This window comes from Nothoprocta perdicaria, unplaced genomic scaffold, assembly GCF_003342845.1.
Source record: "Nothoprocta perdicaria isolate Ctin4 unplaced genomic scaffold, notPer1 scaffold_264, whole genome shotgun sequence".
Lineage (NCBI taxonomy): Eukaryota > Metazoa > Chordata > Aves > Tinamiformes > Tinamidae > Nothoprocta > Nothoprocta perdicaria.
Window position 1 is genome coordinate 467,517 of NW_020455493.1, and position 19,522 is coordinate 487,038.

Genomic DNA, 19,522 nt, shown 5'->3' on the forward strand with positions numbered 1-19,522 from the left:
TCCCAGGTTATACAGCTCACTGATTCTCTACTACTGCTGATTCCATTTTTTCAAATTAATTTCAAATAGTACTTTCTTGCTGCCCCATTTCTGGAAGGCAGCTTAGCACTTTCACACAATGTCACAGGCAAGACAACATGAAAACAACAGCCCCCCAGGTGCTGTGAATTTTAAGATGCTCCTTGTAAGAGATTGTCATCAAGAGTCGGTAATTCCATTATGGTAGTCCCATATTTAACTATTTTAAGTGTTCTGAAGGAATAATTCTGAAAGGGCTTTTCACAGTTTTCGCGTAAGTGTTGCTACAGGGCTTGCAGAGCGATTGCTTTTAAATTTCCTTTGAAGTACAGCTGTTCTTTGGTCTCTTCCCTTGCATGTGGGTTCTTGCTTGCATTAAAGCCTCAACTGAGAGCAGGGAAGTGCCTTGTGAATTTAGGAGACACACCAAGTCTGCATGATTTGTAGGTTTATGCTGTTTTGAAGCAGCCTTTAGATTTTAAAAGAATACTGTAGGATAACGATAAATAACAGAAAACAGTCCTGTGGTTGGAAAACATGCCTGAATCACATTTGATAGAGTCTGTGTTTAACACAGAATGAACCATTATAAGCTCATATTCAGCTTCCTACATTGCATTCTGTGCTGTTTCTCATTTTCTTCCTAGGGCTAAAAACATACAAACAGTAGTGAGCTAATCTATGCCCTTCTGCTGATAATCATAATGGCACTGATACTGAAATCATAATCTGAGATCCACTCAGTTTGGGGGAGACTAATAAAGAATTGCCTTAGAGCACTCTAGGAGGCCATCTGGTTTTGGACCAGCCTAAAATGGGGCATTTGAGGGACAGCATAAAGGGGAAGGAACCAGGAGCTGTGACTGACCCCAGTAGAGGCAGAACCCTCACCCACGATCACCATCCCACAGCATCCACAGGGAGACAAGGTGGTGACTGACACTGGCCCCAGAGATCACCGAACAAGGCAATGTGTTGATCAGAAATCAATCCAGGAAATCTAAGCATTAAAACGACAGTAGTCACTCACAGCATAGCTCAGGCTTGATTGCAAAAACGGTGATTTTCTTGGACTCTTCTACCTTTTGGGACCACGATTTCCTAATTGTTTTAGTGTCTTCCAACCTAAATCTAGACTTCAGTCATCCATTCCAGGTCCAAATATTAACTTCACATACAATGCCTAAGCTGTAAAAGATAATGCACACATTCATACACACACACACATCACATATATGTGATGTGTTTTAATATAGGAGTGGAAGTGCCAGTCCTTTCAAATGCATATTCATCTGTGGCAGCAGTATCTTTATATATTAAACTTTGTGCATAAAGTGAAAATGTCTTGATCCCAAAAAGTTTGTTTCCAGTAGACAAGTTATTCCCATGACTCATGCCTCGGCAAGCCCATGAAACTAGCAAAGCCCAGCATGCGGCCTTCTTGAGAGTAAAGCTGTCAAAGACAGCTTCCTCATTCCCTCTTTTGATGTTGTGCCCGGGAGAAATGCTATTTCCCAAAAGAGCACCGATTAGGAGGTGTGGTGAGCCTTCCAAGGCACATTTCTGTGGGCTGAGGAGGTCCAGCATAATGACTGTCTGAAAGACACAGCACATCACCCCAGCTAATGAAGGCCACTTCTTCTCTTGCTTCTCTTCCACCATGATTCATTGACTCATTACATAGAGCATTAGTAACTGCTGTGCTTTCAAAATCTGTCCTCCCAGTCCCAGATAGGCAAATCCCCTTTCTCACTTCATAGGATAAGGAAACCTGTGTCCCAGCATGAGGGTCACTACTGCTGTGCTTCACAGTTGTTTTGAAAAATCCAGCTATAGCAGATAGGGATATTGAGTCAGCAGCTGCCATGCTCTTTTGCATAAGCAAGGCAGTTAAGTGCCTGCTCTCCTTATACCCAAATCGCTCCACCTCACTAACAGCCACCAGTATAAAAGTCCACATACCTTACCCTGATGCTGAACTTGCACTGACAGTACATGGATATCTCTGCATGACTAATGAGTAGAAAGGATATTGATCATCTATCATTGTTTCTAGTTGTCTCCTGAGGCAACTATTGATGACTTTAACTTTATTCAACTCTTTTAAACAAATATAGCTCATTGAGTTCTGAGAATCAAGATGTGGTTATTCAGCTGCAGCAGTTCAAGTCACTGCGGTCCCCTGAAAAAAAGGAACAGCAGAGCATTATACATCCATGCCTGAGCTTCCCCTGCATAACACTGTTCACACATCTTCCACAAGACCTTGAAATAATGCAAAGGACTTCTATCAAGAGTAGTAACATCACCAGCCAACACTTAACCACTTACGATACCAATGCAGGAGAAGAGGACAACGTTGGGAGCAGAAAGAGTATGGACAGCTGAGGCCAATAGTGTCCCTGTGTTACATTTTAATTCAAGGGTAAGCAGTAAGATACCATGCTCTTTCTAAGTGAAATCTGATATACTGAACATGATTAAAATTACAGATTGGGAATCCTTAAGGTAAATAGTTTGACTCGTGCTTTGGTGCTGAACTTTGCAACAAGAACGTTCAAGTTCAGGAAAAGGGCTTGAGGTAAAAGCAAGGCAGCAAATGAGCCTAGAAGAACGTCTTGATCCCACAGCTTGCCACTGTGGCAAGCTATTTCCTGAGGGTAAAAACACATACCAACATTGCACCATGGGCTTGTGATCTGAAAAATGAGAGAAATTAGCTACCTTCACAGACAGTCTTAAGCTTAAAATAGAGCTGTTTTAAGTGAAAAGTATCCTGCAGAGAGCAAAGGCTGTATATACTCACTTATGCTCTTAAGATGCCCCTGCTGCCTGCCCCTGGGAGATATGTACGAAGCCAGTCACCAAAGGCTATAATTTAAAACTCAGAACAATGCATTCATAAATCTGATGAACTGAATGCAAGCCCAACTTGAGAGCTGCAGTAAACTCTGGAAAGCTGATGTGGCCACAAAAACTTTTGTCTCATGACTGGCCTGGATTGCTTTTACATGAGTCACCTGACCTCAGAATAAAAGCCTGCAAAGGCCGGCCGGTTTTATTACTGTTATTATGGGTTTATTGTTTCTCAGATTTCACGCTGCTAGACTGTCATTCTAGAAAATGGCAATGCAGCTGACAGAAGCATCTCCTGGGGGTGCCCAGTGGTTCCTTTTGTGATAAAATTACACGAGCTGCTTTGGTCACTAAATAAGCAGGACACTAACATGGTCACAGGGCCTACAGAATTTTGTAATGGGGTAGCAAGAGAACCCACTTCATACTTATGCTGATGTTTACACAGCAAAACAAATATATTTGCATCAGAATAAATAAATCTGGTTCACCAAACTGAGTCACAGTAATAATAGCTAAAAGGAAAATGAAAGTATCTTATGTCAAGTTTTAGGGCTTCATTTTCATCAGAGGTGCAGAGGATTGCCCTTGCTACAAGCTAGTGAAAAATATCCTTTTAAAGGTTGTTTCTAATGCTAAATGCAAATCCAAACATACTCAAATGTGGTGTCTCCAGTCCTAAGGTCTTCAGCCTGTACAATGAGAGGCCACCATAGAGCCAGATTTGGGGGTTGGGTGTTAGCCCATCTTGACTTAGTGCCCATTTCACGTACTCTTTCGTGTTATTGTCCCCCCAAAAGATATGCTGTTGTTTAAGCAATACAGGAAACTTTTTCTTTAACATTTCAATATAATCTGAGTAGCTGCTACGTGCTGAAATCTGCAGAGCTGCATTTTAACTCACGTAAGTATTAAAGCACTTCTATTAAAAAAAAAAAAAAAAAAAAGCAAAGGAAAGAAAAGATAATCTGGGTCTGCTAACAAAGAAGTCCTCAATAGGCAAAGCTGGAGGGGAGGTTGACAAGCAGGCAGTAACTGGAATTCCTAAATATAAGTCTTTATTAAGTGCTATTTCTTCCCCTTCCCAAGCAGGCACCCTATCAACCAAACCTTTAATCTGACTGATTGATGTGTCAATTTATACCACCTTTGGCTTTGATCTTTCAGTCCTACCCCATTGCAAGTTTGGCCTCATATTTAAAACTTGGAAAATCCCCTGCTTATAATGTCTGTTCTCTCTCACTTCCCATTCTGCTAAAACCACTTTTTTTTTTCCCCCCAAAATAGTAGTCTTCTTTTTTTGTGGTTCCTTTGAGAACTGTTGCCCAGCACCTCCTTGCAAACTTTCATCTCACTGTGTATTTAAATAACTACAGCCTACAGTCCTGAGATCTTCTCGTGTTATCACATTGCGACAGTTCACATGGTGAGACTTTAGTGCATTCAGCTTGTACTCATGAAAAGCAAGGGTGCACAACTTGAAGTACCTGCTAAATTCTCATTAGGCTCCTGCCTGAAGTAAAATCCATGTAAGTATTTTGCTGAATAGCGTCCCTTTGGGTCTGATCCAAGGCGCACTGAAGCCCGTCAGAAGTTCCCATTGACTTCAATGGACTGCCAGCCGATTCCTGGGAGGTATTGAGCACGTGAAGCACAGCCTGGCTCCTGCCAAACTTCAGTTCTTGCTCTGACATGTGCTCTTTAGTTTTCTGCACTGTCTCCTCACAGCACAGAAATACAAACCTTTAAGCAGAAATGATCCCACCTCCTGAAAAAAGCCAGAATGACTTTCAGCATTTAAGAAGCATTCCTTCACTGTTGAGAGAAAAAGCACACCTAGTTTGATGTCTAATGCATAGCAGTAAGGTTACTCTGTGTTTGTGTGTGTGTGTGTATATCTGTTTCTTTCAGACTTAATTATCCTGAGGTTGTGTTTCTATTTTTAAACAAATGTTCAGAAATACTTTATCAATATTATGCATATAAATAAAGTGCATGCAAGATGCACAAATTACTGTACACAATTTCACTTTTCCCATGGTTTAAATTATTGATAACATATTTTTGTTCTTCAGAATTACAACTTCTGAAAGTTTTGTCACAGTGAGAAATTTCAAACTAGAAACATTTTTCAAATCAGAGTAGCACTAAACTTCAGAAAGGTTATTATCCCACAGAATTAAAACTCCATTTTTCTCATCTTACATCTCCTGGAGTATTTAGGATTATAAAGCTTCATACTTCTCCTTCCACTCCCTCCTCATAAAACATGGCAATCTGCCTTTCAACATTGCCCTTTATTACAAATAATCCTATTGTCTGAATACAGTCAGCATCAGACCATGGTTCTCCGCAGGAAAAAAACGATTCCTACAAGTTACAGTGCCTCAAATACTCATTTTAGTAGGAGATCACAAGTACTTGTAGTTAATCTCAGACTTCAGAGATTCATGCTACAACCACTTTTGTTCAAGTATATTCAGTACTGAAACAGGGACTTGGCTGCTCCAAACAATTTAGCAACATAACAAAATCCTCCTCAAATAATCTTACATTTAAATAAATAATACTCCTGGTACTTAGTATACAATGTAACAAGATAAGTTAGGTTCTTCTAATCAGATGTCCAGACTACCAGAGCTCTGCAGTCCCTGGAGCTGTACTGATTCTCTACAGTTAGAGAGACATTCAGTTGTCTGCAAAATTGAAAAACTAAAATTGAATAAGGTAGCAGCCCCCATGTTATTGAGACATGATAGACAAGAAGCATCTTTGCCTTCTCCCAAAGGCTGACCAGAGGATGTCCGGAGTTGGAACAGTGCGGACGGGAGAAGCTGGCACCTATGAAGATGTAGGAGGTTGTCTGAGGATACAAAGCATTTTATGCCATGGGATACACCAGCTAGAGCAATCAGGACAGAATTTAGCCACAATTTGAAAGTTTCACTGTTAGGAGACTGTGAGTGTACATAGGGACACATGTGTCTTCTGGATCCAGGCAGAGGTTTCCCAGAGGGACTGGAGAGCCTTTCACTCTCATGACAGAAACCTAGGAAGGAAAAGGAAGGATATGTTAAATGATGTGAAAGATGAAAGGACTGAACTTTCTTTGCAAGAACTGAAAGTTGCTGTTTCTGTGTTAGGATGGCCACTCTACTGACTTTTGATTATTTTTCGCCATAACAAGAGTTCTTCCTTCATGTTCCTTCCTTCAAGATGTAGAAAGAACATCCTTTAAAACAAAGAAAAAGACACAGCTGTGCTGTGATCACTACTGTAATACTTGGGGAAGTAGGGCAGCAGGAGCCTGGTTGGTCAAATAAAAAAGAAAAAAAAAAAGGTATTTTTGTGAGTGTATATCCAATAGATTTTCCAAAAGGATTTCTGGTCAGGAAAGCTGAAGAGGAAAAATAAGTCACACAGCATAGACACTAGTTTTGCAATATATCAGATATATCAGTAGTGTCCACCAGGAGAGGATCACAGAAATATTACAAAAGGCATGCCACAAACTGCTGAGTCTAGAAATGGGAAGAGAAAAAAATAGGAGAAAACAGGTAAAGCATCACTGTTCGCACTCCTCTTTCTCTCAGGTTTAGTTAGTGCTTTTAAATCTTCTGATTGTCTGCTTCCCTCCTGCTTCTCCAGCAACCTAGACATCCCCTCTGCTCCCAACCAACTCAATACATAGGCAGTAATTTATACCCCTGTAATTCATATTGTGCCTCTTCATCATTGCATGATAATCCCAAATATTTGCCTTTTTGCAAGGCATGAGCTTATGTTGTACAGATAGCAACATAAAGGCAGCTTAACAAAGAAATATCCCATTGGCACAGTGCTGTACAGAGAGGCTTAGTAAATCCTTACACTCTTGGATAACTTAGAGTTAGTACTATTGCAAATACAAGAAAATATAAGCTTCTAAGCTTTGCATCTCACCAGAATTACTTCTCTCCTGTTTTCTCAACTGCCATGCTGAAGCCTAGACCACAGTGACCAACCACATCACACTTTTGCTTTCTCCAATTAAACATGACTGGGCAGTTGATGATGCTTGGCTGCTCACCAAGGTCTCCCACAGATTCTCAAAGATGGGGAACAGCAAGATGCATACCTGATGCATCTTTGTTTATGCACTTAAAACCTGGACCGAGTAAAACTGTTAAGATTATTTCGAAGCTTTGGTTTAGATTAAGGGCATTTTGTTTTCAAATTTCAATGTTATTTTTCTCTTCATTAGGAGTTCAAAACCTCAGGTTCTAGAAACTGAAAAACAGAAGAAATAAATTGTCAAAAATAAACTAGTAAAGAAACTGTCAGTTATCATATAATGAGAAATTAATCTAAAACAAAAATACTTTTCTTCCTGCCTTCCCACACCCCTACTCTCCAGCATCTCTTGAGAGCTGTTCTGATTACCTGCTCAGACATTGGCTCTACATCTAAGAAAATCTAGGGTAGCTATAAAAAAAGAAAAAGAAAAAGAAGTTTTCTTTGTCCCAGAAGAGAATTATGTCATTAACTAAATAAAGTAACAATATTTGTGATTGTCTGGAGTTATCAGCCACAGCAGAGATGGTTTCACTTACACTACAGCACCACTGGATCCTGTTTTCCACAGGGCATCATGGCACACAACAAAATTGCTTGGCCCACTGTAACAGATATATGTAATGGGCGTACATATACTGCCATTTATATTTCATGGTCAAACAATCTAATCAAATGTATCTTATATTTCATGAGGACATTCACATAACAATTTGTTCCAATGAATAAAATTTGTTAAAGTACATATTAAATAGTTCCAGTCATTTAAGGATTTTAATTAGTATCACCTCTGCACAGTGAAAGATAAAGAGTATTATGAGTAGTTGGGTGTGCCAATAATCTACACACAGAAAAAGTTAAGGTTATCTCCCTTAAAAAGCAAATGATGTCATTTGCCATATTGTCATTTCCACTCTATTAGAGCTCTGCTCACCATGGCAGACAGAGAAAAATGGAGTGCTCTTTTTATTACTAATTTGATACAGATACACTGGCTCAAGGAACGTCTCTCCCCTTAGTTATTCAGTAACTTCTTCTGACAAGTCGAATTGTACACTCTGTAAGAAATTCTTGTTTCTTATTTGAAAAAGATAAAGCTGTTCAATAAAGATTGGGGACTTTCTGGGAGTACTATGAATAGAGACAGCAGATACTAAAATATTACACACCTTCCTGTATCTGCACAGTAGAGAAAATAGCAGGGAAAATCTACAAGGTGAGAGGGTAAGACACCCACTGGTTTCAGATAGCAGCTGAGCTCACTCATTGGGAACCACCTGCGTATAAAAACTCCAGATTTTGTAGAACAGCACAGCTAATTACTGGGGAGTTCCATTTTTATATCTATATATAAAATGCAGGAGAAGTTCAAGTGTCTTGCCTAGACATAGTGGCTCTGGTTGAACAAATCTTCACATCTTTAATTTTCCTTTTTTCTCCATTTTAATACCTCCATTTTAATTATTATTTTAATGGCATAATTACTCTAGCTAAAACCATGGCAAGCTCTATGTGCAATATGGACCTTAAATTCACTGAGCTGGGGATTAATTTGACTAAACCTAAAAATGAGGAAGGGAGTATGAAAACTCTGGTGGTTTCCAAGACTTCTGACATAAAGCCCGGGAGTTTTTGTACGCATTTTGCTTTGAGGTTTAGGTGTTGATAGATGCCAGGGGCCAAGACAGAGTATAAAGGGAGATGAACTCATGGGGTTTTCAACTGGAAAGGCTTTGAAAAAATCCTCAAAACTGTCAGTTCCTGCATTTCAAATGGATCTGATTATTTTCAACGTGTCCAGCTGAGTCACTTCTGAGCAGTTCCTAGTGCATGCACATGGCTGTGTGGAGAAGTACCACAACTTCAGAAAGTCAGACTCAGCTTCCCTCCCTCACTACTCTCTATCCGCAACAAAAAATCAAAGGTTTAGAAAATAATTTTCTCCTTGAAAAGAGGGGGGTTAAAATGTTGTGGTTGCTTCCTACACTGATCCCAATTCCAAATTTTCTCACTACTGACATAGCCAGGCCAGCCAAATGCAGAGAACAGCAGTGACTGCTCAGCAGTCAGCACTGTACACAGGGTAGGGATTTTGCAGGTCATTTTTATCCAATTGATCACTACAACTTGCTGGCCCAATTCTGCCAAATCAGCAGATGTAGTATCTAAAAGAAAGCTGCCCATCATTTTGCCCAGGCAGCACTCTGAGGGCTCACGGACTAACGAGCACTTTTCATCCAGTAGTCATCACAAATTGCATTTTTAACTAAAGCACAAAAAAATTAGAATATCTCACCATTAGAATATCTTCACCCCCAAACAACTTTTAACTGCTGAAGACTTTGCCCAGTTGAAGTGGGTATAAAGTGGGTTGAAACAATATGGTCCTTGCTTATAGGAGACTGAGGCATCAGTTGAATATCTAAAAAAAAAAAAAAAAAAAAAAAAAGAAGGATTTGGCCAAAACACAACCTACCCTTTCTCAGTCTTGGATTGATTGATGGGTACAGGAAAAAGTTAACAGTTTTGTCTACTGATGGTATGGTAGGTAAGGGAATGGCTTCTATAAAAATTTGTAGGAGAGAAAGGAAAAAAAAAAAAAAGGAAAAGCAAAACAGAAATGTTTCATTCTGGGCACTCGGACAACACTTCAAAAATCCTTTTTAAAGTGGGCTAGCTCAGTATCCCAGAGAAACAGCCTTCAGCTATTGAAGAACCATGGGGTTTGTTTGAGACTAAACAATACCTTGCACATAGCCCAGCAAAGCCAATGTAGAGGGAATTATTATTCCGTGAAAGCAGACACAGTCTAGCTTTTGCTTATTCAGCTGAAGGAAAACACTTCTCACTGGAGCAACCTCTGGTTATCACAGAACCATAGAAAACCATGAAGGCCTGCGACAGAGCTCTCTACTCCCCTGCCCTAAGGGGATTCCCACTACATCAGTGCAATTCTTGACAACATTTCTCCATCTCTGAACTCCCCTGGGTGATTTGGCAGCTTCCTGGGTGACTCGTTTTCTACCAAGGTGACTCTTCAACATAAAGTTGGAGCAGATCCCCTCAAGTACCTTGCTCCAGGCCCAGAAGCACAGAAGTCAGATGGGAGAAGTCATTCATAAAATGCTCTCTGGAGTTAACAAGATTGGGACTGTCTCATGCCTCTTTTTAGAGCAAGATACCTTTAACAGCCAGGCTGTTAATAAAGCCTCTTTGGAAGTTTTCAGGAAGACATGTGGTACATATCACATGTTCTTCTCAAATGGGAGCTTTGACCTTGCATGAATAGAGTGTATCTAGGAGAAGAGATGAAGGAGAGCATGGAAGTAAAGAGTAGTGGTTAGATCCGCAGAAGGGAGTAAATACCAGCATGGAAGAGCTGGAGAAAGAAGGAAGAGGGGGGGAAAAAATAGCAGCGCGAGGTTTTCACTAAGCCTCCATGTGCAAGCAAAGAACTTTCATTTTCTTTTCAGTCTAACTTCTGTAGCCTGCCACCCACCCTTTTTCTGTGAGGAACTATGACAGTCTCAGCTTGTGCCTCTACTCTTGGACCCATTCAAATGTGACCACATGAAAATCATTATTCTGACCTGCTGTGCTGGTCATAATCTTTTTACATTCCCCCCTCTGACTGACTCCCTCCCAAATGCTTCTCTGATCTCTTAAGGTCCTTCCTCCAATCTACACCTGTCTTCTGCCACTGACTTGCAAGAGACCATTTCTCTCTTTCAGGGCTTTCAAGGCAATCGTGGGAGTGTCAAGCTGGAGAGCAGTGTAATGAAATCTATGGAAATTGAAGGAGCACCTATTGTGAGAATGGCTAAGTCATGTCTACCATGCAACATGGTAACTAGAACTGATTGCAGTTGGGTCACATGCTATCAGTAGATCTGACTATCTGATGATCAGCATTTTTCCCTCATCTCCAATTAATCACTGATCCCTGGGCAGAAATGTGGCCATGATGTCAAACCCACACCTCCAGTTTTCTTTAGAAAGATTACACATATTCAGGGCTCCAGATACTGACTCATAGCTCACAGGATTGTAATTCGTTTTACATTCCCATTTCCTGCTGCAGAAAAGATCTTTTTAGGTTGTCACAAGATATCACTGAAGCATACAAAAATGAGATTTCTTATATTTGTAAGCTAAATTTGTCTAAATTAAGGCTCTGAAACATAAGCCTCAGAGAAAAGCTTTCAATAGACTTTCTGGGAACACACCCTCAGTCTTTAACCCTGCCTTGAAGCTACCTGTCACTTTTCTGCTATCACACTTGGTAATTAATCTTCTTGTCCATTCTTTGTCCATACTTGGCCAAGTATCTTTACAGCTTTATCCAAGCTCTCAGTATTCCAGCTGTTCTGAAGAAATGTTCTTGAGCTCAGCACATTAGAATATTTCAGTTCTCTTTTCTCTGTCAGCACAGAAGGTGCTGTGATTGTGAGATATAGGACATGTGAAAACTTCCTGGGAGTTTTCCATAGTTACTGCCAGTGGTATAGAATCATAATGGTTGGAAAAGATCTTCAAGATAATCAAGTCCAATTGTAAGCCTTTCAACATCTTGCCAGCTAAACCATGTCCCCAAGTGCCTCATCTACGTGTTTCCTGAACACTGCCAGGGACAGTGACTCCACAACTTCCATGGGCAGTCTGACCGTTCCAAGCTTCACCTCTTTCCATGTAGAAATTTTTCCTGCTATCTAATCTAAACCTTCCCTGGCACAACGTAAGGACATTTCCTCTTGTCCTGTTTTTGGTAGGCACACCAAAGCCAGAACTAACTAGCCCAGATGTAGCTGGTGATGTGGTAGCACAGAACACATTTCAGGTCAAAGTCTGTCAGACAGTTCAAACCAAAGTTATTAAAATGCACCACTCTGTCTCAGCACAATGCACCAGTTTAGGCTTAACACCTGAATATAGCATTCCTTACGTTCATTATTTTTTTCTGTTCCTTCTTTTATGTATATATATACATAACATTCTTTTATATATAGAAGGTGACCGAGTCTTATGTTGTCCCGCTTGTTTCACTGTGAAACACTAAGAAACATTCATTAAAAAATGGCTAAAACCTTCAATAAATCCTTCAAATCTGTTATTTCAGTACTTGCATTAGGTTCCTAATTAGTATTCATTAGGTGCTACAGTTCAAAACCAAATCTCTCTGCCAGTACGTTATCACTAAGGTTAACAGCTTCATTCTCTCATATCAAATCATTCAGTGCTACCTAATATAATGCAACATTCCCCTGCTAATTTATTTTTTCCCAGATCTACATGAAATAGCTGAAAATAAAAGGAATTTTATATTTCATACAGTTCAGTGCATCTTTATTGATTTTGCTAGCTGAGGGTCTGGTCTCTCTTGTTGCAGATCTGCTTTCCTTCTTAGCCTGGTCAAAATGTGACCAGACTCCACAAGATTGTCCATTTAGCTTATCAGAAGTTGCTTTTAGAAAAATAATCATCAGGAAACTTTCTTTTCAATGGAAGATTCTGAAATACTTTTAGAATTTCTTCTACTGGGAAAGATTATTTAAGATTTAATAGGCCTGAAATTGTTCTTTTGCATTCTACCAATTATGACTTACTGTTGTTTGCCTTTTGAGGCAAAAGGCTAGATTAGGAATGGTTCTTTTGATTTGAAAAAATGAAGTGCAGCTGACAAAGTTCAGATAATTGGATAGTGCAGCAGAGCTTAAACCACACAGACACATGATATCATTTTAAGTCTCCACAGGATGTTTTAGCTTACATTGCACCATTTGAGAATCCTTGGCTGCCTCAGAATGGAAGGTTTACTCTTCCAACCTTGCACCTATTCCCCAACAATATAACTATTTTTCAATTTCTTCTTCCACCAGGTCAATTGATACTCTACTTGGTAAGCATATAAGATTTTATGGTCCCAATCCAAAACTCTACAAGTAATGCTAGAACTCTACAAAAAAAAAAAAAAAAAAAAACCAAACAAAACCAAAAAAAACTAAAGCCAGAGAAAGCTATTGATGGATCATAAATATGGCTTGCCATTACAGACTTCTCCTTAACATATTATAAATCTAAAGCTGGGAGAAACAAAATGAGAATGGGAGAAAGGGAGTGCTGAAAATAAGAACCACTAGAATAAGAGACAGAAGAAAAGCCCTAGACTTGACTTCCTCCAGTACCAGGTATTTCTAGTTGCCTAGCTTCTCAGGCTAGGCTTCTCTTCAACTTCTCTGTAGCCCACAAATCAACTCCTACTATTATGGCTTAAGCCTTAACAGCTAGGTCTGGAAAAGCTTCTCCATTTTTCGGCTACTGTAGTTTACAGTTCATCTGTTACGACCCTTGCCATACTTGACTCATTCCCAAAGTGAAAAGACCACCTAGAGAGACACTCTGGTTTCACGCTGGTTCTCTCAACTAGTTGGAGCTTAGCAAAGAAATTTGAATGCCATTATTTCCACCTCCTAATGTGATCGGCTCTATTCTGTTCCTAATGAGCCCAATATGAATTATTTATCTTTCAAGGGAGATGGAACTTTCCCAAGTACTAATCTAAAATTGCTGGTCAGCTGAACCGGTGATAACATCCATTGAGTTACTGTTTTTGCATCAACTTGAGGATTTTCCAGATAATGAACAAGCAGGGTTGGTAGAAGATTTCGGCATACCTGCAGTAGGAACATCTTATAAAACCTTTGAACTTGTGCTTAGCAAGTGGGAAAAAAAAGTTGCAACTGAACCAAATCTGCACCTCACTTGACTGAGCAGTCTCAAAAAAAGTCATCCTGATGAAGTCACTCCAGGATGCACAACGAAGTTCAGCATGAGGCAACCTCTGGATGAAGTGAGAGGCTCTCAGAAAAGTACAACTTATATCAGAGAGGAAGACAAGCTAAAAGGGAATAATTTTAGACATCCATGAAATTAAATGCTGAAATTAATATTTATTGCTTACACAAGTAACGAGAATCTCAACAACAGGAAGTTGGAGAGACTAAGTAAGTTTAAGGTAAGTTAACACACTGTAGTATTGTCTGCAGGAAACAAAAACATTGTGTCACAAACCCTATGTCCCAATTTCTGTGTCCGTATGTTGAAATGTCCGCATTCCCCCTAATCCTGAATCCTCTCCTGCTTAATTGATTCTGAAATAGTCACAACAAAGGCAGCAAGGAAAACTGTGTGGAGTTTCTTCTGGAGGAAGGTCTCCAGCACCAAGGTCTCCATAGCACCAAGAGAAAGCGCACATATGTTTCTGTCCTTTGCGCTGGGTTTTTCCCATGACTGGAGGGGCATGGTTTCCACATCTGTCTGCCTAACAGCAGACATGAGTTCATATTGCATGAAAAATGGTGGAGAGGTTAACTATACAACCAAATGGGGGGGGAAGAAAACAAAAAATCAACAAGGCAGAAAGTCAAGTAAATAAGACCCAGGATAACTGCAGAGAAAGATGGAAAAAGAATTTGATGCCAAAGAAATGTTATGACACAAAGGAAAAAGAGCAAAGCAAGAGTTTAGGAATAAAAATTTTAGGGAAAAAGAAAATTATCAAAGATCATGGATTCAGAGCAGTTAGCAAAGTAAAATAAATAGTAAACATGCTACACAAATGTAATGTGAAAAAAAGCTTTCTCAGGGCACTGGCAACAATTTGGAGGCATTTGTTGGACACTCAATCTGGTTATACTAACTGAGAAAACATTCCTGGAAATTCAGTGTAATGAGGAGCTCCTGAAGCAAGCCTGAGGGCTCACTTCCCACACTGCTCCATATGCAGGGTAACACAGTAGGATCAGGGCAGTGCTCGAGCCTGTCCCGAGATGGGAACTGCTGTGGTGACGTGAGATAAAGAACAGGCAGATGTTGAAGGTAAATGCTGGAACAAAAGAAGCATCTGCAGAAAATTTGGAAGCAGGTGACTGTTCAGACCCTGGCAGGTATACATTCCCACAGCTAGGATGACTATTGCATAAGACACCAATGTATCCTATAATGCTTCATTTTACTCCCATTTCATGGAAGAGTCTTTGCCATGCAGTTATGTAAGTCAGCATCCAGAAATGAGCTTCGGTGTAAGCTGTAAGCACTAAACCTAGCAATCTGCTTCATTATAAGTATTTTAGCAAAACCTAGCTGTCCTCTCATCTTTAAACATCAAAACATCTGTGGGTACATTTTCCACTATAGTAATAAATAAATAAAGGGTGAATTGCTGTACAGTAAAAAGCAGCAGCATTTCTGTCAGCAAAGCCAATGGCACTGACCTTGCTGTCGTTGAACGAACAGCAGCAGATTTTTGACAGTCTCCAAGGCAAAATGAGGAAGATTCAGCAGACAGCTCTCTGCAGGGGCTCTCAACAACCAAAAAGGCTCTTTCCCAGGCTTGAATTTCTCTCTGTTTCTCTGACACACTATCACAAGAGGGCTGGGTCCTTCAAGATTATCTGCAACGTGCTTATAGTTATGACTTTACCATGCCTGTTAGCTCTGTACCCTTCACATGCCTTCACTGTTTTTCAGGAGTGATTATAACTCAGAAAGAGAGGATCTTGCACACAAAGTGCTCGATTGGGGGTGAAGAAAAGCAGGGCTGTGACCTCTCATGCCACCTCAAGCAAGTGATATACTTGCTTTTCTGTTCTCCCCATCACATATACTTAGCTCATTAACTCTTTTAACAGAGGTGGTTTCTTTGCTTGCGCATGGAAGTATAGAATGCAATTACCCAGGAGCAACAGTCTGTTTGAGTGCCTTAACCTCACCAGTTTGTCACCAAAAATTTTATCTACTGTGACGAGGCCAGTGCCGCAAGCCTCTGTGAATAAGAGAAGTAAAAGCAGTACACTGCAACCTTCCCTCTTAGTTTTGCAGAGGATTCAGCACTTACTTTAATAAAAGCACACCAGTTTGCTGCTCTACTTCCTCTCGGCTTCCCAGACGAAAGAGCACATTTATTGCTCATATGCTTGTGTTTTCTGGTCACGTGGAGCTTGACATTATCTTGCACCATCAACACAGTCAGGAAGAAACTGCTCTCAGACAAGGGGGGTTGTGAAGGCTGCAGAACACATTTCAGCATTCTGCATTAGCAGGAGCTGCTGGATTTGGATACAGCTTTGGAGCATGGTATTTTAATTGCCTTAAAAAAAAAAAAAAAAGAAAAATCTAAAGAATGAAATAGAGGAAGAGTACAATCAAGATCTCCTTGCCCATCCTACATGCCTGCTATAGGGAGCTCATAGGAAAGCAAAGCAGCTGTTGATCAAACTGCTACCATTGTAGAGACCAAGCATTATTATCACCATTACATCGGAAGCAGGTGGAGGTCAGCACAGGTGTGATATCTGTTAATAAGCATGTTTGCAGACCAGTATAGCAAAAGAGTTACATACCTGCTCTTTATCAGTGGCCCCTTCCAGCCTAGAGGGAGGGAACCCATTTAGCCCCGTAGTGCTCAGGTTTACTGCATCAGGGCAGAAACAATGCAGGCTCCTTGCACTGCTCCTCTCTCCATCCAGGACCGGCCTCACGAAGGCATGTGGGAATTGCAGAATGAAACACTCCATCTTCAAGACATTGGAAAACGATGGCATACAGTTCTAATAAATTTGCACGAAAGCCACAGACTTGGCCACACAAGGATTCAGTGCAGCATGACAGCTGTATGTGAGCAAAGCCTGCTGAACTAGTGTGAATGTGCCATCTCCCAGCCCCTTGCAGCACTCTGGCTATTTCTCTTGCAGAACTTCTTTTTAAGCCAGAGCACTGCACTAATACATGTTTGCAAGAAAGAGTTCCCTTTATTGGAATATGGTATGTGCAAAATTAACTCCTCCACATTAAGGATGCCAAAGCTTGATGCTGGTCTAAAATTCATGCACGTATTTAGCCTGATCTCAAACTCACAGTGCTACTCCTGATGTATATTAGTTTTGCCTGCACACTAGACAAAGCCCATATTTCTACATAAGAAGAATAACCATGATGGAAGCACATAGAAAGAATCACTCTTATTGTATAGGGAGAGAATATGTGAACTTCTTTTATATCATTTTAAAACAACATTTCCCTCAGTATATACAAATCTGCTCATGCTTTTGGTATGTATACAAGCTGCACTTTCTTATTTACAATTGCTCAGCCTAGAAGTGGACTAACTGAATATGCTGCTTTAGCCATTTTTGTGAATTCCGGGTGGTATAGTGCAATCTTGGTCTATATCCAGCAAGGAAATCACTTGGGAAGCTACAAGTATTTAGCAGTTCTGTTGAATAAAAAAGCAACAGACAAGCCTTGAAAAAAATGTTTCTTATACCTTACTAAACTCTTCAGATCCAAAAGGGTAGGCATATTTGAAATGTACAGAATTTGGACTATCATAGCAGCAGCCTTTTATCTCCTGCACAACAGCACTGGAAGAAAAGAACAAACACATTAGTGCTAGAAATAATTTAGAAGGAATTTAATTAAATTGAATTGCTTCATTAGGGGGATCAGCTTAATCAAATCCACTGTTTTACTCCCCATTAAAACCCAAGCAACACGCCTCTGACACTTAAAAATGGCAAGGAAGGCTTTACAGCAGGTATAAAACATTTTTATATAACTTATGCTAAACATGTACAAGATGTACTGGCCATTTACCCTTTCCAACCATACCTTGGAAGGTTTATACTGCTTCTACTTTAAAGTAGAAGTTTAAGGTGGCAACTCTGCAGCAACATAAAGCTGGTCCTATTTTATTTATCCCCCTACTTTGCTTTAAACAGATGAGTAAGTGGCCCCAGGTGTAACATTTTTTCTCTGAATGTAAGGATATCCTTTGGCAATTTCCCAAGCAAAAGAAGCAAAACTAAAGATTTAATCAGTCTTTACGCTCTTATATTTTTTAAATTATTTAACTTTTATTACTGTTGCACCATTTATACAATTACATATAATTTCAATGCATCCATTGTACATTTTGTTTTTTTTTTCTTTTTTTTTCATTTTGTTTTCCAATGAGTGTGTGTTGGTGTCTGTGACACAGAATGGAAGAGAAACTGGAACTGCAATGAACGCAGACTTTTTCATTTCCACTGACCAATAAACAGAACTACAGGTGCACCCAACCACGGACATGCATTAACTCGTCATGAGAAATCTAGGTAGGCTAAGTAGGATGAGAATGCTTTTTACTCCCAAAAAATATTTGGAGAGGAAGAATTGGAGGATTGGCATTGAGAAATATGTGGACAGCTAAGTGGGTTTTGTCTGAAAGTTGGCATTCATCCACTGCATAAAAAAAATATCAAAATAAGAAAGGCTGTAAATAAAAAAAAAAAACACAGAAAATACTGCTTTCATAAAGATCTGATTGCCTTGGCACAAACCCAGTGGGCAGAATCAAACGCATCACTCCCAAACCCCATTACAGAACAAAAAGAAGATTTTGATACACTGGTGGAGTGCATTTACAGCAGTTCAGATACAAAAGATGTGCTGTACTTTCAGACATCCATTTATTTTACTTTTTTTTTTTTTAATCCAGGACTTGTGTCAAGTTGGCAGAAAGTATATTAGATATTTCCCCACAAAAATACTATTTGGATTCTCCCCCCTCCCTCCCTCCCAACTTGATGGGACATCCTTTTCATCTGTTTTTTTTCTTTTTCTCCTTTTTTTTTTTTCCTCTGGGCAATACATATTGTTATTTCAGATCTGAAACGAGTTAGTATAGCTGAAAAAATAAAAAAAAGACACAGGTTGTTTTCAGTGGTTGTTTCAACAGGCTGTCCAATTTATTCTTGCACCGCTATGGTTTGATCCGAATTGGCCGCCGGAGCTTCAGAAGGTTTCGCTTCCTCTGGCGGGGCTGCAGGGTCTGAGGCCTTAGCAGTGGCACTAGGTGCTTCCGACGCTGCCGCCGTCTCCTTGGAAGAAGGGGCGGCCTCGCTGCTGCTAGGTTTTGAGTCTGAAGCTGGGGCCGCTTCGCTTTTAGTTTCTTGGGCTGCAGACGTTGCGGGAGCCTCAGTCTTTTTGGCTTCCCCTTCCTCTTTGCTCTTGTCATCCGCTTTACTAGTCGCCGTGGCTTCCGACGGCTGGGAAGCCTTTGCATCCTTGCTGGGCTCGGAGGGTTTGGGCGCCTCGCTGCCGGCAGTGGGAGCCGCGGCCGAGGGCTGCTCCTCTTGCTTGCTCACCGGCTCGCTGTTCTTCTGTGGCTCCACTTTCGCATCAACAACAGCCTCTGACTTCTCCGCTTCAGCTTTCGGGGCTTCCTCCTGGCTCACTGCTTTCTCCTTCTCCCCTTCTTTTTCTTCCGTCTTGTTGGCAGCAACCTGTGCGTCTTTCTCTTCCTTCTCCTCCTTGTTCTCCTTCACTTCTGTGGTCTCTGTGGTTGGCTGCACAGCCTCCGCCTCCTTGGGAGTCTCTTCTTCCTCAGCAGCGGCTCCTTCAGCCTTCTTGTCTTTGTCTTTAGCTTTCTCATCATTCACGCTGTACCCCTTCTTCTTCTTGCTCAGTTTGCCTCCCATGTTTGGAGCTCTGTAACAGAAAACAGCAAGAGGGGGGTCACATCGATAGCGATATGGGCCCATCCCATATCGCTACA

At 40.5% G+C, this 19,522-nt stretch overlaps 1 protein-coding gene across 1 annotated transcript in view; it reads right to left on the minus strand.

The window, feature by feature from the left end:
• Positions 1 to 17,970: 17,970 nt before the first annotated feature.
• Positions 17,971 to 19,522, minus strand: part of BASP1 (brain abundant membrane attached signal protein 1) — a 47,189-nt gene continuing 45,637 nt past the window's right edge. The window contains exon 2 of the mRNA XM_026040749.1: positions 17,971 to 19,455. Within this exon, the coding sequence (XP_025896534.1) occupies positions 18,714 to 19,445 (732 nt within the window). The 5' untranslated portion in view covers positions 19,446 to 19,455 and the 3' untranslated portion in view covers positions 17,971 to 18,713. The remainder of the gene's footprint in view (positions 19,456 to 19,522) is intronic.